This window comes from Ambystoma mexicanum, chromosome 4p (genome assembly GCF_040938575.1).
Source record: "Ambystoma mexicanum isolate Mex_15411 chromosome 4p, UKY_AmexF1_1, whole genome shotgun sequence".
NCBI classification, from domain to species: domain Eukaryota; kingdom Metazoa; phylum Chordata; class Amphibia; order Caudata; family Ambystomatidae; genus Ambystoma; species Ambystoma mexicanum.
The window spans coordinates 1,281,028,034-1,281,049,028 of NC_090927.1; the positions used below are offsets into that span (position 1 = coordinate 1,281,028,034).

The following is a 20,995-nucleotide window of genomic DNA, read 5'->3' on the forward strand; positions in this document are numbered from 1 at the left end:
CGGAAGGGTAGAGGAGGCATGTGGAAGTAAAAAGGGCGTTAGCAGCACCGGATTTGCTCAGGTCGATCATTCTAACAGCACCGGGTAGAGCACAACATTCTTGTAATCTGGTGGAGGTGACCTGCAGGGCCTGGACACGAATGGAGCACAAAAATTGGGGGGAGGTCCTTTATTCACCCCTACTCCAGGCAATGCATGTGCTGGGGATCCCCGTCATGAGTGAGACGAGATTTGTAGTCATGGTAAAGAGACTGGGTATGTCACTCCTCGGAGAACTATTCCCCGAAGGGAAGTTCATAACATTGAATGGTCTGAGGGAGAAGGGGGCAATGTCGGCTTTGGATGTATTTCTACATTACAGATTGCAATTGAGTCTGCGTCAGGTGTTCACCACATTCCCCGACAAACCAGGGGTCTCCCACATGCTGGATAAAATGCTTAGCAGCACCATAGGCCGCAGGACGACGTCAGAGCTGTATGCCATGTGCATCCAATCTAAGACATCGCCCGAAAACACACCGAAGGGGAAATGGGAGATAGCCTTGGTGCGGGAGATACCGGATAATATTTGGAGATACTGCTTCGAGGGCACCAGAAAAGGGGCAATTAACGTGTGATTTAAACTTATTCATTTGAAATACATACATCAGTATTACTACACTCACGCCAAGCTGAAGGAATATTTCCCTGATACTTCAGGGAGGTGCACTAGATGCAGCGCAGAACAGGCGGATTTCGTCCATGTGGCCTGGGGTTGCCCGATCATACATCAATACTGGCAACAGGTGTTCGACACGATCAGTGGTGCCACAGGACAGACGATAGACCGGAGCCTCTGATAGGCCTGCTAGGATATACCAAAGGGATCGCCAAATGCACCAGGAAGTGTCATGATGCCTACCCCCGGGCATCCGGATCGAGTCCATCAGGCCCGGGAGCACGGATCCAGATACTCATTAAAACCCCAACAGCCCCGGGCCATAGGCGCCAGGCTCATAGACTTTACTTACCTTATGCAGACCATGCTGCAAATGAGTCCAAGCCAACGTGAGGCCTGGATGGGACTATTTTATTACAGGGACTATTTTTCACTCGGGTGTGGTTCTGGGGAACTTCTTACCTGGGACTACTTTGCAGGCTATTTAAACCACGCCCGAACAGCAGCCCATGCTTTGCGTTATTCTGCATCCAGCAGCGTGACGCTCACCGTGTCTGCAAGTCAGCATCCAGTCTTCTGCCACGCCTGCCTCGAATCTGGAGCTCCTAGACAAAAGGCAAAGAAAGGAGAAGAGGTTAGATCACAGACATTATTTGATTCCTTACCTGATTCCGGACCCAGCACATCTCCGAGCCTGGAAAGGACATTATTTCAGCACGCGTCGCTTCGCCAGCAGCAGCGCCTTGTTATACTCACCAGTCCACCGCATCTTTCGACTTGGCGCTGCCTCCATCATTTTCTTCGTAGAAACCGAGCACCTGGGGGGAAAACAAAAGGAATAACAAGGTGAGCCGAGAAAACCAACAAGGACAATCTCTTTGCCACCATAGGCTTACCTGCTTTACCACCGGAGGTATTATTCTTTAATTCGCCGCATTTTCCTTTGCTGCACCTATAAAGGGAGAGAATACAGCAAGTTAAACTTGTGCATCTTTTACCGGACAGTGTTTGGTAATACAGACTCTTACCTGAACGCCATCAGCTGCCTCCAGGCAATATTCTTTTGGACCCAGCTGCAACCTAACGAGGGAATGGAACAAGAGTGAACATCGGACATATTGAACTCTTTGAACTTTATAGACACTGGAGTCAATATTCCTCCGGAACTCCTCCAGTACCTTCAACCCAGTGAAGTAACTGGTATCTACGCGCCCCTGCATGCCATGCAGGATGGAGAACTCATCATTTAAAAACATAAGGTGAGGTTACCAAAAGGGAATATCGGAGTTGATTAGTGGGGAGAACGAGAACTGTTGGGGGGCCATCACTAAAGTCCACGGGTGGCTAAATCCCTTTCTCCACTTGCAGGAGAATACTTCTACCAGTCCAGCAGACAAGATTAGGCGGCCCAATCCAGATTGTCATCTCTTCACTACACATCACATTGGTGGAGACCGCAGCTGTCCGGGTCCGATCGACGCCCCTGTGGGAACTTGATGAGCGTAACAGGAAGCTGGTCGGTCTGCTACTCATATTGGCCAAAAGACGGGTTGCAATGCGATGGGGGGAGAAATGGAGCCCTAAAATATCGCAGTGGAGGGCTGATATAATGTACTGTTTAGACATGGAAAACGGGTGGGGGTCACTAACCCGTGGTTGGTGCAACGCCAGCAGCATGTGGGATGCGTACACACACGTTTTGATTCAACAGCCTGACACTACAGATGCGGCTCTGCCCGCACCTGAAACCGAGTCATGCCCGGCAGGACGGAACACGTAGTAACATGAGTGCATACAAGATGTGGCGAGAGATATGACTAGCAACAGCCATTCAACAATGTAAACAAATCAACTTCACTGTATGGCACATATATAACCAAGGACATAATGTATATGGTATATTGTATAATTGCTGAAGTGTATCAAGGGAATGGGGGAGAAGGAATTGTTGACACATGCTGTCGTATGGTTGTTTATCTAAAAAATGTCAATAAATAAAAAGCACAATTGGAAGCACTTTTCTGTGTGTTGTCATTCTTAACAGCTCAACCCTCTTTGCATCAAGGCTAATCAAATCCTGCCAGATCTTCTGTCATCGGCAAAAGCAGGGCTTGCATACGTATCCATTAAAGTCATCTTGTGGCTATCTCTTGCTATACTTCCACAGCTGGCAAGCCTTCCCTGTGATCTCACAGACTGGTTAAGGAGTTCCTCAAAGATCTGTTCTGGTAAAGGCCCCTGTACCAGCATGGCAGTTTAATGTGGTTCTCTACAAGTTAATGGGTTCTCTATTTGAGCCCTTCCACCGGGCTCTGTTGAAAGTTTCTATCAGGGAAGACTGTTTTTCTGGTGGCTATTACATCAGCCAGACGTCTTGGAGAACTGCAAGCTCTCTCCTGCAAGCCTCCATACTTGACTTTTCACCAGTCCAGGGTGGTGCTAAACACTCCTCTCGCCTTCATGCCGAAAGTTCCATAAACCTTTCACCTAAATGAGCCACTGGTTCTGCCTGTACTCTTTGGCTCTCCCACCGAGAGGGCATTGCACTCACTGGACATTGCCCATGCTTTGAAGTTTTATATTGCACACATGAAAGACTTTCGCAGAACTTCACAACTTTTTGTGACATTTGGACCTGTTGAAAGAGGAAAGTCCCTGTTGAAGGCTTCCATTTCCAGGTGGCTATCTGGCTGCATCTCACGTTGTCATTGGCTTGCAAATAGGCCTGTGCCAGGTAGACAAAGGGCACATTCCACCAGAGCCGTGTCCTCTACTACATGGTTCTTGTCTGGTGTACCCCTGCTTGACATCTGCAGGGCAGCTAGGTGGAGGTCTACCCACACCTTCATTAGATTTTACTGCATTGACCGGGATTCCAGGGAGGAGTCCTGTGGCGGCCAAGCAATAATTTGTAACATATTTGTTTGAGGTGAGTGTTCTAGAGGTGAGTTTCTATTGCTTATGTAGAGCTGTACCGCCTCCCATTGGATGTGTAAATGTACTTCTGTGTAATCGTATATTCATGAGAATGTGAATCCATGAAAGATCCAATGCCGGAGAAGGAACAAGTTACTTACCTGTTCTCCAGCATTGGTATCATTCATACTGTTCTTGGTTCCTACTGCCACATTACTTGTGCTTCCAAATCTGAAGATGGCCACCAGGGGTGTAGCTAAGGAGGGCTAATCTCATTTGCTGGGGCAGAATGAGCCAAAGTGACAGCAATAGGGTATATAAGTGACAAGAGGTTTTAAGCTTTAAAGCTAAACTGCTTTAATATTACCGAGTATTCCCAGCCTGACGGGGGAAATATTCATGAGCATGTGAATCCATGAAAGATACCAATGCTGGAGAACAGGAGTTACAGGTAAGTAGCTTGTTCCTTATTGAGACTTCTTAATTTCAATCTTCATCACATCTGGTGCTGATGAAGTGACATAACCCTGGACTGTATGGCCTGAAGAGAAGGATAGCGAGGATCCTGGGAACTTGGCGAGTACTTGGTGCCTGGACTGAATGTGACTCGGGGAAAAGGAACATGAGAGGGAAGTTTTTCTTTTCACTTAGAAGACCCTTATCAGAGACGTAACTAAATCCTACTACAGAGGGTTGCTAGGAAGCCACATTTCCTAAAATTGTTAGTTGGTAGGCCTTGATTTCTAAATTCTCAAGGGGATTCTTTCTTGTTTCAAAACCTGATTTTGTTGTGAAACTATAAGCAACGACCCAAGTTCTAGAATTACTGGCTTGCTTTGTTGTGTTTTCTGTATGTCTCATTGACAGGTTGCAGCCATCCAAACCAAAATGTCTCTTGCGACAGTTTTGTTTTCCTGCGAGTCCGAGTTGTACCAATGAGGTGATTTTAAATGTTGATGACTTAGCAGTCTCAGATTTACCATAATTCACTGGAGGAACGTAGATCACCAGTATGGCTAGCAGAACAGTCTCAGGTTGAAGATCCATCCTGTCTTTGGCATTGCTTTTTTTTTATATTGTTCTTAACTCGCATCTACGATTGGGACACTTGCTAAAGGTTAACGTAACTTACCATCCATCTCACTTTCAACATATTAGTAGTCAGAATTGCTCTGTGTCTCCTTAACAGGTTTAACTACATTGGAAGGGTAAAGTTGAGGTGTGGTCTAAGGTATGATATATTCCCTGCATGATCTTAATGTTTACAGGCTGTGAAATCAATTTACTTCATTAAACAGGACACATGGCTGTGCCATAGTTTTTACTGCACCTGCCCCTTGGTCTGATCGTTTATTGCGATCATACGTGTTAGAAACAGTTAATCTAAGTTCGATCTATGTTCAGTGGAATGTTCCTGGTCATCTACCAAGTTGATCAGAAGAGATTCCAATACGGTAAGGGATTTGTGAATACATTTTTCCAATGGAGCACCCTCAGGGGGAGGCTTCGATACTTGAGAACTAAGCAGAGCTTTCTGTAGTGACAAGAAGACTTCTTTTGGGCACTCTTGAGATGCTTCTCAGCTGACCACATCAGATCCCTTTCTCTTTGTGGTCCTAACAGGGCCTTTTTTGCACACATTTATTTCCACTCTTTTTATCTCTTCTGTTCAGACTTCATCGAGGAGGGTGCCACCTGTATCTATAGCCTCATTATTTATTCAGCACTATATAAATATCTTGAGAGGCAGATTAATAACTCATCATTCGTTTCTGCCCCTCCCTGAGATCAATACTGTATCATCCACAAGGTTTCCTCGCCCCTCGGACCCCACTATGTCCAACTCTCTCACCCTAAATACCTCTCTCCTAGAGCCCTTCGGTCTTTTAGAGCCAACTCTCTGCAGATCTGACGCTTTTCCAAGTCACGAGTGGGGCGTGGATCGCTCTCTTCTGCAGGAGCCTCCCTTTGGAATGGCCTCCCTGCCCCTCTTAGGCTAGAGCCGGATCTCCTTAATTCCGGAAGCTTCTCAAGGCCCTCCATTTCCCTTCTTCCTTCCCTCTCCCCCTCCCCTGCTAATGTCCCCCTCTGCCGCATTTTGACTGGCTGCCTGGTTCTGACCTGAGTCGTACAGGGCACCAGGTCTTTGTTTTCCCCTGACCACCCCAAATCTGCATTCGCCCTACCGGGCTTCCTACCCCTGTACTAGCCTGGTAGAGTCTACACCCCAACTGAGCTTGATCCAGCCCTATCCTCGCACTTCTCAGGTGGAACCTCATTCCCTGCACTCCATGCTTTCCCCTTGCACTTCTTGACCTGGCCTCCCCTTAGCACTCGCCTAGCCCAGGGGGCCTCTTGCGCCCACCCCCCCCCAGCACTTGCGGGCTCTCCACTCTTTCCCTATCCATTTTAGCATTAAGGCATTCCGCTCGGACCGGCACTCCCCCTATCACCTCCTTGTCCCCTTCCATGTTTTGTCTTGTGGCGCCTTGAAACACCTTTTGCTGTATAGGCGCATTATAAATACCCAATAAATAAATAAGTGAGACACGTTACTCACTAAGACAACCGTATCGCCGTTATCCCTGGCAGGTACAGCAAGGGATGGATCCAATCTAAGCTGAAGATAGCACGAGTAACCAAACTAACGTTATGACAATACATGTGCATGCATTAGACACAAATCAAATGTGCACTCAACATGAAGAACACCAACACTAGGTAACCTATGCATTTATAAATGCAGAGTATTAACATAGCATCCATGAGACATGAAGAATATTACCATAAGCAATGTATTAGCTGAAAGCAACATGAATGACATGCAAATTTACATCACTAACATAAATACGCAACAGTCATGGGCAGCCATCTTTTCCAAATTGGAAGCTACGATGTGCTTCTAATGAAAAGAAAGGCCTTAAGGCTTCACGGGAAATCAAAATGCTGAAATCATAAAAATACAGATCTGTGCAGAGCTCAGGCCGGAGCTGGAAACCACAGCCAAGTTTATCGCGAATTAAGGGAGGGACAGAACGTTGCAGTGAAAGCACAAGGAAGCAAAAGGATACTCCCAGATTAATTAAGGTTTTATACAACCAGCTTTTGTAAGTCATGAGCAGGGCAACTATAAGACAAAAGACTCCATGAAGAACAACTAGAGTGTCCCTAGTTGCAAGAGAAAACATAATACTTACATCAATATTAGCTAAAATCCCAATAAATGAAGGGTGAAATAATTCCAAACACGGTCCCATCACACGTGACCCATAATTGAAGAAAACTGTCTATTCATTAGCAGCGAACACAGATAGGACACCTGCTTTATGAGAGGGGTCAGAAATGTGAGGCTAACAACTTGATGACAGTTTTTCAACAAATGCCATTTTATTAACATCAAAAGGTTGGATAAACACCTCACTATTTCTACCCTGATGAGGATTTCCCTGCCTAAAATAAACTAAAGGAAAACACTCTAATAAAAGGTTTCTGTCCTGCATACTTGTATACACACCAAATCAAAAAGGAAATATATGGCAGTTTAACAATAATAAACAAAACAATATAGGTCACCACACAATAGCTGCTTCTTCTGATACCCTGGGTGAATTCCTCTTCCCCAGATTCAAGCAAGTCTTTCTTTAAATGTTCAAAAAGCAGAAGGAACTCCTGTCTCAAAACAAAAAGTTACTTCAGTTGTTTTCCTAATCTAACTTGAGAACACAAAGTTCCAGCTTGGATTCCAAAGATTCTGGTTGGCTCTAGGATTGGAACCTGCCCATGCTAAGCACCATTTATAGGTTGGAAGGTTTGTTCTGGTGTCGCAAGATCACAGGAGTGGTTAGGGGTTTAGCCAGGACCCCAATTTGGTGCGTATGAGAGGTGGGTTTACTCCTGGTTATCTTGTCTGATTCGGTATCAATAATCCTTCTAACACGGTAGTTAGTGCGATACAGGTTCGCTTTTATTGATGGTTTATGAAAGATTCCACTTGATACAATGATTAGTGTGTAGAACACTGTTATGGCCGCAGGGAGCAACGCATCACAGACACTACTCGGACGAAGAGCCCAATAGGAGCTAGACTGCCATAAGGACAGCCACCCACAATAAAACAAGAACCCCACCCAGGGACCGCAGCATGACATACTTGCCTTGAGAAAGACCCGGTTGGGTTGAAACACGTGTCGGCTGACCGCACCAAGGCATAAAATGCCATAACAGTGTTCTACACACTAATCATTGTATCAAGTGGAATCTTTCATAAACCATCAATAAAAGCGAACCTGTATCGCACTAACTACCGTGTTAGAAGGATTATTGATACCGAATCAGACAAGATAACCAGGAGTAAACCCACCTCTCATGGATTCCAAAGATAGTTCACAATTGTTTAACAACACTTTCCCCTGTTTACTTGTATTCAAGTTCTTGAGACGGCTTCTTGTCATCAACAAGGAATAGTTTTAACTTAATTAACTTCAAAACAAATGTCTTTGTCAGGATATTTTGGCACCACTTCAACTTCAGTACTACTTAATCAAAGCAGACATCAATTCGGAATATTTCAAAACTTCATTATAGGCTTTACCCCACCACAATACTTTGAGCTTTTACCTGGTTTACTCTCGTGCCAGGTTTACTACATCTACAACACTTTTGTTCCAGTGTATTTTTGACAGAATCAATAGTTACCAATGGTCTCAGTCTAGTATACTCTCCTGCCAGCCAAGATAAACCACTACAGTTCACTGTATGGTATTCTCCCCTGCCCGAACAGAACCACTTTCCACAAAGTTTTAAGACCTGGTATACTCCCTCGCCATGCCCAACTATTACCTCTACATACTTCTGTAATAAGGGTCAAATTCACAGGTTTTAACGTCTCTGTTTCACTACTTTGTATTTAGGATTCTCTTCAGAGGACACAAGAACCACACTGGCGCTATTTGTTACACCAAAGTGTTTTACACACGCAAGACAGGCAACGCGTCTTCCTCCTAAACATTTTGTACCAGACAAACAGCCCTCCTGCCAATATTGTTCCCCCTTTTTATTATTAACCAACTGCTGATTCTAACTCATCCTCTTCTTCACACTTCTTTGACAATGTGGGTTTACAACATTCTCTACATCTGGGCAATCTTCCTCATACCCTTTATGTTCAGTTATTTTCTCTTGATTTAGGCAACCTGTTGTTTGCCAATTGCCTTAGTGTATGTCCTCTTTGGCTTTGGCAATGATGGTTTGGGTTCCCATCTTTATATATTGCCCTTTTGTGTGGTTGGTAGGTCTTAACACCCACTATATAGCAATCACCTCCTTTAGATGGGATCTTTGGAGTCTCTGCCAACTGCGTTGTTTTATATCAGCTTGGCATATATTATGGTGGGCAGTCATAATTTCGACAGTAAAAATGTCGACAGTCAAAATTTCGAAAAATAAATGTCGAAAAAAATAATGTCGACAAACAATAATGTCGACATTTTTTAAATATTTTTTCGAAATTTTCTATTGTATAAAAAAATAAATAATTATATATATATAACTAAAATGTGTTGAGTATGAGGGGTGAGAGGGTGGTGGGGGGTGTGGGGGATGGCAGGGGGTGTTGGGTGAGGGGGGTTGGGGGGGACACCCCCATAGTAAATGATACTCTTTTTGTTTATTTATTTATTGAATAAATAAATAAATATATAATTAGAATGTGTTGAGTATGAGGGGTGAGAGGGTGGTGGGGAGGGTGTGGGGGGGTGGCAGGGAGGTGTTGGGTGAGGGGGGATTGGGGGGACCCCCCATAGTAAATGATACTCTTTTTGTTTAATTATTTATTGAAAAAATAAATAAATAAATATATAATTAGAATCTGTTGGGTATGAGGGGTGAGAGGGTGGTGGGGGGGTGTGTGGGGGGGTGGCAGGGGGGTGTTGGGTGAGGTGTTGATAGTGCTAATTGACATTTTTTTTGTCGACTTTTTTTTCTAAAAAATGACTTTTTACATTATATGTATAGGATGTCGACATTATTGTTTTCGACATTTTTTTTTCGACATTTTTGTCGACATTTTTTTTTCGACATTATGACTATAAACCATATATTATAGTCAGTAATCTGTTCTGCATTAGTTCGGTATTCAATAATGAGTCTGGGTTTATGCAACGAGTAACCATGGAGCGCTCTAGGGTCACAACTCGACAGTGAACTCACTGGTTGTGTGGGCGTCTGTGTACCCCCCTGCTCTCAGCTCATCAAGGAAACCTGCATGGCCTCCCGCGTCTCAGAGCCCTCACGGCTTCCCCAGCGCTCTAGTGCTTGCCTGTCACCAGTGAATGCTGGACATTGGGGAAGTCACAAGCTTTCCACTGCGCGACCTCTGCAGCCGAAGTCTCCCCAGTGTCCCGGTGCTCGCCTGCCACCGCTGAATACTTCTCTTTGGGGATAATTACAATTAGTTGCGCTTTCTGCTGCGTGACCTCTGCAGCTGAAATATCTAGACTGCACGCCCTTCTCAGGACTGGCATCAGCTTCTCTCGCAGCTCTGGTCCCGGCCACCTGGTTCTTTCATGATTACTTCTGCTGCTTCGCGGAGTGTGTAAAACTCCACCGCCCACTACTGCCACTACTGCTCTCCTGCTGCTTCGACCACCTCACCTTTTTCCACCTTCATCTAATGGCCTGCACCATAGGGGGCCTTTTATGCCTTTCAGCCATCCTCTGGTGTGGGACATTAATCCCAGTGAGCTGCACTCTGCAACCCTGTGCCTTTGCAGCCCTCTTCTTCGTCCCAGTACTCTGCGAATTCTGGGACTTGAAGCCCCTATTACAAAAGTCAGTTATTTAATAGCTTCTATGTTACAATATGCATTAGGAGATTGGAATATTAGGGAAAGTTACCCAAGGGGTTCTCCCATTCCTCCTGATCTGTCAACCCCCACCGCCATGTGATCCTCCCAGATAACACTGCTCCAGGATCAGTATCAGAAAGCGTCTGCCTTTACCTGGCTACATGAGAGGGGTTCCAGGTCAGGTTTCCTGGTGAATCATTATTTATATATTTATTCAAATGTTTAAAGCACGCAGCAGCCCAGGGGTATCGTTTCTGATTCATCACATTTACTCCACTCGTATCCCTAGAAACGAGATGCCACACAAGGCCAATCACAAAGAGATCCCTCTGGCTCATGGCTAGAAATGTGAGATGGTATCTTTAATTGAAAGGAAATTAGTCCATGGGCCCCTCTCCCCCTACTCCGGTCTGGCTCATGTCTTGACGACCTGTCAGTTGTCCAAAGTTGGTTAGTAAGAAGGAAATCAATGAAAATCTCTAATGTTATGCCGCCCATGAAGCAAGGTGCCGGCCAATTATATATTGTAGAGATTATTTTTACTGTTATCAATTAAGAGGTGGTTGAGGAGGTGCCATCAAACAAGTGTTCCCCAATTAGAAATATAACCACTATAGATCGTATTTGTAGCCACCACTATTAGCCAATCCCTGTACCCCGTAGGTTTTGGTAGCTAAGATTACAGTATGTTAGCTATGACAAATGTTGAATATATAAACCCTTGTTTTTGATAAGCATTTTGAGTGCCAAGAATTGTACGCCTGTATGCTGTCCCTGCTTTATTTTGATGATAATAAAGCTGGGTTTTGCCTTGCACTTTGTCTCTTTCTGTTATTGAGTCCAATTTGAACTGTCTCCGGAACCTCTGTGTATTTGGCACTTCCCAGGCTGCCTTAACTAATATCAGACCTAATCACCCTATCTTCAGTTGGACTCCTAGGATATAATGATTGCCAAGGGTGGAGGCATGTGCTTGGAGTTGAGGAAATCTGCTCTAGAAGCAATATTGGAAGCAGAAGATTACTTCTCATGTCTGTCTACTTTTAAATTGTCAGCAGACTACCACACTTTTAGTACGGGCAGCTTTTTTGTATTGAGCGCTCAACACTAGTAAGGCCCAAAACGTTTGGGCTGTTGTCTTTTATAGTATTAGTCTGTGTTAATCCATATCTTCAAGATGAACTGCTGATGTAAGAACATGCATGCTACTTCTGGACGGGTGACCTGCAGAAACACAGCTCAACAGCATAGGCCTTTTCTTAATTATGAATTCAACAGTGTTTTAATTTGTTGGGAAAGGGGCAGATGTTTAACATCTGTTGCCCCTCTATAAAATAAGAGCTTGCTAGCCATTGTGAAAATGGTTTCCTACCTTAGAACAGCTTCTGGTGCGTGGATGATCGAGTTACCCCCTTGGTGTCTGAAATATTCTTGCATTGCAATATTTAAACTGTCTTCATGTCATACATCTGTGAATTGAATTATAATGGAGGTGTACTTGTTTTCCTTCTTGTTTACAGGATATCGAATTCTGAATCCTCAGACGTTACTCCGGATTTGTAAAGATGGCGAGATATCCATTCAAGATCCTGCTTACCACCGCAGTGAAAGAACAGACACTAACTATCTCAGTTCTTGTAAGTAAAAATCTTACAACATGTGGTAGCTCATACAATTTAGCAGTAGCTAAAGGTGGTCAGGCCCACTCACTGTGCCAATTTCTCTGCCTATTTCTGAGAGCTTTTGGCCTATGAGTTATCTATCATTTGTCTATTTTTCTGAGTACTATTTCAGACACGTTGCATCTCTATCTACCCAACCTAAGTCTAGCTCACCACTGAAAACTCTGTGAAATCTGGAGTCCTAGGTTTGATTCCATGCAGAGTTGTCTCAGCCCTGCATCAGTGGTTCTTAAATTAAGTACCACTGAGCAGGGTAATAAAAACACCTATTATCAAAAGCCAATGTACAATTAACTGTTGTTGTGGGTGCTATATACATTGTAAATATCATGAATATGATTTATTAATGGCACAACCTGTTAAACAGTTACCTGGTATACTGACTTTGTTTTACTTTGCAATGGATTTTTCCAATATAGATAGTTATTTTCTTTTTATGTTCAGTCATTCAGTGCTTTGTGTTTCCCCTTGTGGGAATCATTTTCAGAGAACTAAGAAGCATAGTGCATCTGAAAAGCAGCTGATTACCAGTGGCTGACCTTTCTGAATCAGCGCTGTCGAAATTGAATGTTATTATGTCAATATAGAAAATAAAAGGAAAATATTTTGGAAAACTATGAAACTTTGGAATCTTTGAGTTTATTAAGGTTATCATAGCTATGAAAAAAGTCCCATCTACCAGCAGGTAATCAACGGTGTTTCTGATGCATTGATAAGTCCCTGACTAGGACAAGCGATTAAGACTGCCTTGTGTTTCTAGAAGACTGAGTGCTCATGACATTTCTCAACTAAGAAAGCACAGTATGCCACCACTGAGAATGCAGTTTCTGAAGCAATTCGAATATACCTTTTTTAGGCACATTTTGAGACCTGACCTTCTGTGTTGCAGCTCTGTCACAGTACACCAATGTTTTTCAAATTTGCTGACTGGTCACCGACCAAACCCTTTTCCTTTGAGTTCTGATTTAAGGATTCAGCAAAGACAATGATTACATGTGTGCCACTTAGAGGAAACGTAATCCTCAATTTTAGGATACACCACAAATCCTGTGTTCCCTGTGCAAGCCTCCTCACATGGCTGACCACATGAGTTCAATTGGTTTGGGAAACTGGTTATCTCTGTGGGGGGCTGCTACATGCCAGGGGGTCACTACTGTGGGAAACCCTGTAAAATCCATTATACAGTCTAAAAATCAGACATTGTTCGTTTGAGAAAGAGATGCATTGGTCTGGCCATATATTGTCATGACACCTGCTTGCTTTGAAGGAAAGGGACTGCAGGTCCTAGGACCAGCTATGACAATTTTGAATGTTGTATGGAATTCAATCCTGAATCCATATCTAGAGAGATCACCCAGGACAAAGCTCACAAAAGTTATATGTGTCAACACCCAGAGGAGTAGGGTGTCACCAGAAACTTTGAATGGATGCAACTCTTTCCTCATAAACGTTGAGGGTCTGTTCCAGTTACGTGTAGACGAGTACTGAAGCCAGAAAGAAAAATGACAACCTGATGATTGACGCTGTGCCTAGTCCTGCAACTTTCACAGCCTCTCCTGACAAGAGTACCCGGCTCCTGTACTGATTTTGTAGAACCGTGGAGTCCTGTCATGCATTGTGAGTGCTTGCAGAGAAAATAGGTGGCCGAATTTATTTTGTCTAAAACCTTTGTTTGGCATGTGGTGACCGACAAAACATATGATACAAATGTATACATTTATAATAAATTATTTCTGGTTGGAATGAAAACATGTAGCTATGAGGGATTTTCCAATGACTAAATAAGGATATTTTTATGTCAGGATGGGATAAAATGAAAGGCTTCAGGCTAATATTTTGCATGTTTTACTGCTTTCCCACTAGATCTAAGGTGTTCCTCTTGTCCATGAGAATGGATACCTTAGTAGACTTCTCCATCCTTCTAGTCGTGATGTGAACAAACGGCTATGGGAAGTAGATTACATTGTAGGGTTTGTGATGAATCTGATGATGTCATCACTCCTTTCCAAGAGGTAGCCTCTCCTCATGTGGCCTGGGGAATGGCAGCCACTACATGATCCTGACCCTGGGGGCAGCTATTTGAGGGAGGATCACACGAGGAGAGGCAACCCTCGAAGAGAACCCTGCATCATCAGATGAGATAAGGTATCCCCCTTTCCGGGATATCCCTTCCATTCTTCATACCTTGATGGCATACTCTGATCATCCCCATCAACAACGGGGAAAGCCTGCTGACAGTATCTCTCAATATTCGGTGACAATCAGAATAACAAAGACTGAGACGAGGAAGAGGAGCCGAATACTCAGCAGAACCAGAAGGAGCAGTCTAGTGCTTGGAGGAAGCTGATTGGCTCCAAGCAACTCCCTTCCTTGAAGCAGGTGTTTAAAGATGGAACAGCTGTAAGTAGCAAGGAGATTCAGCCAAGCCGGGAATCCAGGAGATGCTGTCCGAGAAGGCTTCATTGTCTCTGTGTCGGCCGAGAATCCAGAGCCGCATATAAGTCTGTGGAGAAAGGAGGCTCGGGGAGGCTGCGAGAGTGGAAGGACTGCAGGAGCTCGTTCGCCATACTGGGATCAGACCAGGAAGAGAAAATGGTCCTACCTGCTGACTGCGGGTACCGAGAAGCAATGCCCGCTCTGCCCGAACACAGAGAAGGGCTCGGGAGTGAAGGAGCAGCTGCGAAGGACGTGGAAGCCGCCAATCAAAGCTGGTAAGCCCATGAAGTGGAGGCAGGATGCCGGGGAACTTCTGTATGTTTGCTGCAATAGCTCCGTAGAACGCCAAAGAAAGCCGATGAGCCCTGAGAAAGGAAGCTGGGCACTTTGATAAAAGCAATACAGAATATTGAAACTGTGTGAATATAAGAAATGTAGGAATTAAGAGAGAACCTGGTATGGGAGTATACCAGGTGTCTTGACATTTGATAAAGAGTAAATGAAAGAGGATTTGAGACAGTGTTTTGACAAAACCGATACAGAATATTGGAACTCTGTAAATACAAGACATACAGGAATAAAGAGAGAACCTGGCAGGGGAGTATACCAGGTGTCTTGCAAGTCTGGGACCTGCACTTAAATTGTGTAAAGGAATTACAGGAGAGAACCTGGCAGGAGAGTATCTGAGGGGTTTTTGCGAGTAGGAGAACCCTAAGGAAGAGCCATGCCCTTGTGATTTTGAATTGCATTGAATGTGGAAAAGACTTGGGGAAGGGAGTCATTTCCCCTGGAGTGAAGTGCAACACCAAGAGGCGGGGCCATCCTCTCTGGCTACAATGAACTTGGTTATTATTTTGAACTTTTGTTTTGTGGAGAGCAACCTGGGTAAGGGAGCCATTCCCTGGAACTGTGAACATTATCCATTTGGAACTTTTATTGGATTTATAGCTTTACCTTTTTTTTTTAACTGAACATTTGTGCACTTTTTCAAGCTGAAGACATTACCCTTAACTCCTTAGAGTTTCTTTTAGATTGAGAGGGTAGGATAGGATTTCAGACACATGAAATGTTTGCTTTGGTCATTTTATCACAGTACAAAACCCTTAGTTGTTGGTTGCGGTAGGGAAATACCGCCTAGATTAGGGCGGTAAGGTATTTTTCCAAACTGCTTTAAAAAAAAAATAAAGCTTTATATCAATTGCCACGCGTCCTCTGTGTCTGTCTCATTTCTGTTTCCTCACATGTGGCAGGGTCTTTATTTAGTAGCAACACTGATCTACCTCACAATCTCCGCTATTAATACAGTTAGAAGTATATAGCGCCAAGCTCACTAGCTAATCTCATTCAGAGGGATATATTACCCAGCTTGCTTCTTTAACTACGTCACAAGTACAGGCATATAGCACCGAGCTCACAGCTTCCCCAAATCATAATCACAGGGATGACTGTCAGCTCTATATGAAGTGTGCATGGCTCGCTTCTCCAAGGCATATGGTGTTCAGTTCACTCACTGATACACTGCCCAGTTCACTGTTCTGCAGTCCTAGGTCTTTCAGAGGTATCATACTAGCCTGTATGGCTTCTAGGCTGTGTTTGAGCTAAATGTTTGATCAGGCTTATTCACAGGAGATAAGTACCCTAGCTTCATCAGCTCTGTCCACTGATCTCCTTCGGGCTTCTCTGCTTCATTAAGCACATCTGCTATTTAGTCATCGCATAATGGTATTCGTCGACCTGCTTGGAGCTCCTCTCATGGATATCAGCAATCCTAACAGTAACTGACACTGGCGTTTATATAGGTATTTTCTCTCTTGGTCACATCCTCTAGAACCTTTGATGGACAGCATTCTTCTATCAGTTCTATGGATCCACTGGATATACTTTGTCAAACGTGTCCGATTTGTTGGCCATGTGCATCCCAAGGCTTCAAAATCCTCTGACAGTCTTTGATTGAGACTGAAGTCTTTCATTTCTTAGTCTACACTGTTCCATCAATGTGCTTTCCTTCTACTACGCCCCTCACGTCAGACTTGCTACTGTCCTTCCGACTGCAGAGCCTCTACTTTCTTTGTTGATTTATATATCACTTCATGTTGGATTCCTTCATCTTTGAAGCGTTATAAAAATCAATGTATTTATTTATTTTATTTATATATTGTGCACTTATAAGGCACTTCTACATCAATAAATTGTGTTTCAAAGCACCCACAGGCCGAAGGGGAGGGACCATGGGAACAAAGGCAAATAGACTAAACTGATGAAAGGAAAGGGGGGGACCTAGTAGTCCTTGTGAGCATTCAGAACGTGCAAGTGCAGGGAGAGAGAGGTGGCACAGGGAAGGGGTCAAGTGCTCGAATGCCACTGTTAATACCTACTTGTGATATTCATTTCTATCGACCGCTAGAGCATTAAGTGGCAAGTCTGCCCGACTGAACTATTGCACTAATGACTCACATCATCATCCTGTTCCTAATGCAATCATGTTGAATTTGAATGTTGAATTTGAGCAATCCATTGAGGTCTTCTGGTAAATGTCCATGGGGGTCCCCACTGACATGCGGAATCCCACAAAATTTCCTTGCAGACCACAAATTTCTCCCACTCTGCTAGGAAGGCCACTGGTTGTCTGTGCCTTTCTGGGCGAAGGTTCCTCTGCTGCACAGTACCCTGCAATGCTTAGGTGGCCTTCACGTGATTTCTAACCCTCACTTCTGATATTCCTGCTTGTTGAGGGTTCCTACATAAATATAGGACACCGTGGTGACCGCTACTCTGGTCATAATAATTAACTGAGTTGTAGATCTTTGCGATGTAGAACTAAAAAAGGGATGGGTGGAAGGTATTGAATAGATATGAACCACTGGCACTCCTCTGGGGAACCGTCCACACCACTGTTTTTAAGCCCATCTGCACCATTGCAAAAGGGGTCCAGCCATATGCGAATCAGTCAGGTACTGCCACCAATAGGAGCAGCCCAGACAAAACTGCTAGGCCAGATCCCCTCCACAAAACACAGAAACACAAGCAACCCCAGACATGTTTCGGCATTGTTGGGCCTCATAAGTGAGGTGCAGCTTGGTTTCCTGTGGCACAGCGAGCAAGAGACCCACATCTGGGCATATCCTTTCTCACAAATTGAGACAAACTATACTCGATCTAATACGATCTTTGGGATGTAGACTTTTGGAATGCAAAGGGAGGAGGGACTCTGCAACTGCTATCCCATACCAGCTTCCGGTAGCTCACAGCACCTTGAACAATGCCCTGGCAAGCTAACTTTCCAGGCAACCATGCTGTGAGATGGAGTCCTGTATCTTCCTTCATCACAGGGGACAGAAAACCATGGGAGGATGCTTTTGTTTGAAACAGAAATTAACTAAAGGTAAGTGATGAATAATCCACACACCCAAACCCAAACATCAGTTGTTAATCTTTTTTGTTTTTAATTGGTTCCTTCCTAAATATCTGGGGATACAGGCCCTTGCTCTGTATCCCTTCTTTTACAATACTCTCATCACTTCTAATCCTCTTCTCCATGGCCAATACATTATGCACCCCCTCAACCCCTCACAGACAATACCTCCCATTTGCACACTATGGAAATTGATATGTTTGTAAATCTGGTACATGTGTATGCACGATGAGTGTGAGAAACCAGAGGGTGTCTCACCCGCTAGTCCCCAGGAATCTCTGTCGCAGGTGGGCAGGGCACGGCCATCACCTCTGGATCCAGACCCTGGGGGCTGACCAGTGTGGGAGGATCACCTGGGTGGAGGGGTCTTTTGGGAGTGAAATGAAATTAAATGTTATTTATAACGTGCTTAATACCCAGAGGTTTCTAAGCGCGGACCCGGGGATGGAACCTGTGTCGCTCTGTGTCGTCTTGCTTCCAAGGCGGGCACGTTGCCACTGAGCTATCCTCTCAAGACAAGTAGAGGTTAGATAGCCGATGGTGAGACGCATTATTACCACTTCTTTTGTTATTCTACCCCATCTTATTTTTTAGGATTTACCAAGGTCCCAACACCCCTCCCCCTTCTTACACAAACACTGGGCTGAGGAAGAGGGTAGTGACTAAGAGTAACCAGACTAACTCTCTCATATCGTACTGACATGTCCCGTTAATCGGGTCAGGCAAAGTCAGGCACTTTACCCTAGGTGCATACACCTGATACCAGTTAGCTCTCCTCACACAAATAAAAGCAACACCAAAAGAAACACACTGAGCAAGGCGGAACACGAGAATGAGCAGAACTTCAGGGACGAAGGCCCACCTACCTGGGCACAGCAACGGACCGCGGGACGAGACCAGCATGCAGAAGATCCCAGGGCTTCCCTACTGGAGGTCTTTGCATCCGACAGACTGTGAAATACACATGAAGAAGGCCAGATCCCACAAGTGAAGATTGCATTGTGTTTCCAGGATGCCAGCGACCCTCCCGGGTGAAAAGCAGAGTTGGGGAGGCGAGGCCAAGCCTGTGGGACTAACCTTGACTCGAAAATTGGAAACCCCAAAACAAGAAAGAAGCACACACAGCCGGTGAGTTGGCAAGCGACCTGAGAGAGTGATGTGTGTTCAAAATAATGCAAGTAGCAACATCATATCACCAGGGAAGGCTGCACCCTTATGAAGTGAGACACAAAGAAAAGCAGACCCGTGAATTAACTTTAAAGTAAAATGCAGCTGCAAGATCAGCGATACTAAGTAATGGAGTGATCCAGTGAAGGGAAGTAACACATTCGAAAGTCTCTGCGAAAGGTACATTGTTTGAAGCTAAAAGCAAGAGTGAAAGTAAAATAGTGAACGTTGATTCGAAGTGGTCCTGCGATGGTCTGTAAGAAAACCATGCACATTCGAAAGACTTCAACATCCGAAAGGGGTCGGAGCCCGATTGAGTGAGACCCGAACTATACTAAGCTTGGGGAAGGGAGGCTCTCCCCTTGCAACTTTAAGTAGAACTTTTTTGTGAGAGGTCTGAGCCCGGCAAAGGGGGACCTGCGAGAACTGTCTAGTGAAAGGTATGAGCCTGGCAGCGGAGGTTCTACGACAGCTGTGTAGTGAATGTTCTGAGCCTGGCAGAGGGGTACCTATGAGAATTGTGTGCTGAAAGGTCTGAGCCCGACAGAGGGGGACCTTTGTGAATGTTTTGGTTGAAACATTAATTTTGAAGCTAGAGAAAGAGACTTTAACATGGAAGGCCAGACGAGCCTCGATCCACGGTTTTGAACTGTGCACTGTGTTGGAAACCGAGCCAGAGTGTGTCATCCTGCATACAAGGATCCCTTTACCCCGTGAGCCCTAACATGGGGAGGAGAGTTGGTTCAGTCACATTATCATTTGAACACTGATTTTTCCTTTTGCATACATTTCTCCTTTTTACACTTTTGTACAAGAGATAGGACAGGCATTAGGTTTTGTTAGCATAAGCCATTTTGATTTGACAGACTTCACTAGGACTGTTTTGTTTATCGTTTGATGGTCGAGACTACTTCCATCTTAGTTATAGGGAAAACTAGGAGTTTCTCCAACCCCAGCATTTTCAATAAAGGTTTTACAAATTGTATCCATTGTGTCAGTGTCGATACTTGCGATACCATGCCTTCCCTACACGAGGAACACTCGTTCAAATTAATGCATTTTTGTTTTTGCTGAATTTTTGTGACGCTTGTACAACAAATGCCAAAACTCTTGATAAAGAAGAAAAAGTGAGAGTCAGAGGGAAGGGGGGTTGTGAACTGAGAAGATCTGGTTGGCACTGCAACCGACAATGCCACAGCATGAAAATGCGAACTTTCTAAAGTTTATTTTTCCAAAACCCTCTGCCCTGCTACCCAGTGAGGAGTTCCCTAACAATATGTGTTCCAATGAGCAGCTTTGTAAGAAGCAAGTTGGATGCTCGGCTTTCCACTTCCCAGCCGCATAGTGATTTGTAAGGTTGCCATATTGGGCTATTTTGCAAACAATTGGGCAACCTTTAACGACAGATCTGTTTTTACTCCTCTCAAGGCTGCCTTTCTACCCTCGCCCCATGCCCACTGTCTCTACCCCACCCTCTCTACCTTCAGCCACCCCCACTCTCCAACCCCATCCACCCCACCCCCATTACATGTGCTGGTCAGGTTTTGTTTGCACTATTTGGGGATGCTTTCCATGAGTCCTCTCAGGCGGCTGTGTTCTTCATTTTTTCTGGAAAAAGATTAATGCAATCTGATGCAATCTGCATTCTGATGCAGGAAGAGAAAACTTAACTGTGTTATGACAAATCAGTCTAGTCTAACAAATATTCAGGTGCAGGGGAGAATAATGCAACTCTGCCACAGAAGTTGCTATTGAAATCAGGAACCAAACAAGTGAACAAATCTGATGGACACTACAGCCCCATGCACACTATCACTATTGGAATACCAATCAGATAGCGTAATGAGGTATGTTGAGGTAAAGAAATGCAGTTCATCAA

General features: G+C 44.4%; 1 protein-coding gene across 1 annotated transcript in view; it reads left to right on the forward strand.

Moving 5' to 3' along the window:
- LOC138453804 (zinc finger protein 11-like) overlaps nt 1-20,995 on the forward strand; it is a 2,054,811-nt gene that overhangs the window by 226,390 nt on the left and 1,807,426 nt on the right. Inside the window, exon 3 of the mRNA XM_069606980.1 lies at nt 11,940-12,056. Coding sequence (XP_069463081.1) covers nt 11,940-12,056 — 117 coding nt within the window. The remainder of the gene's footprint in view (nt 1-11,939; nt 12,057-20,995) is intronic.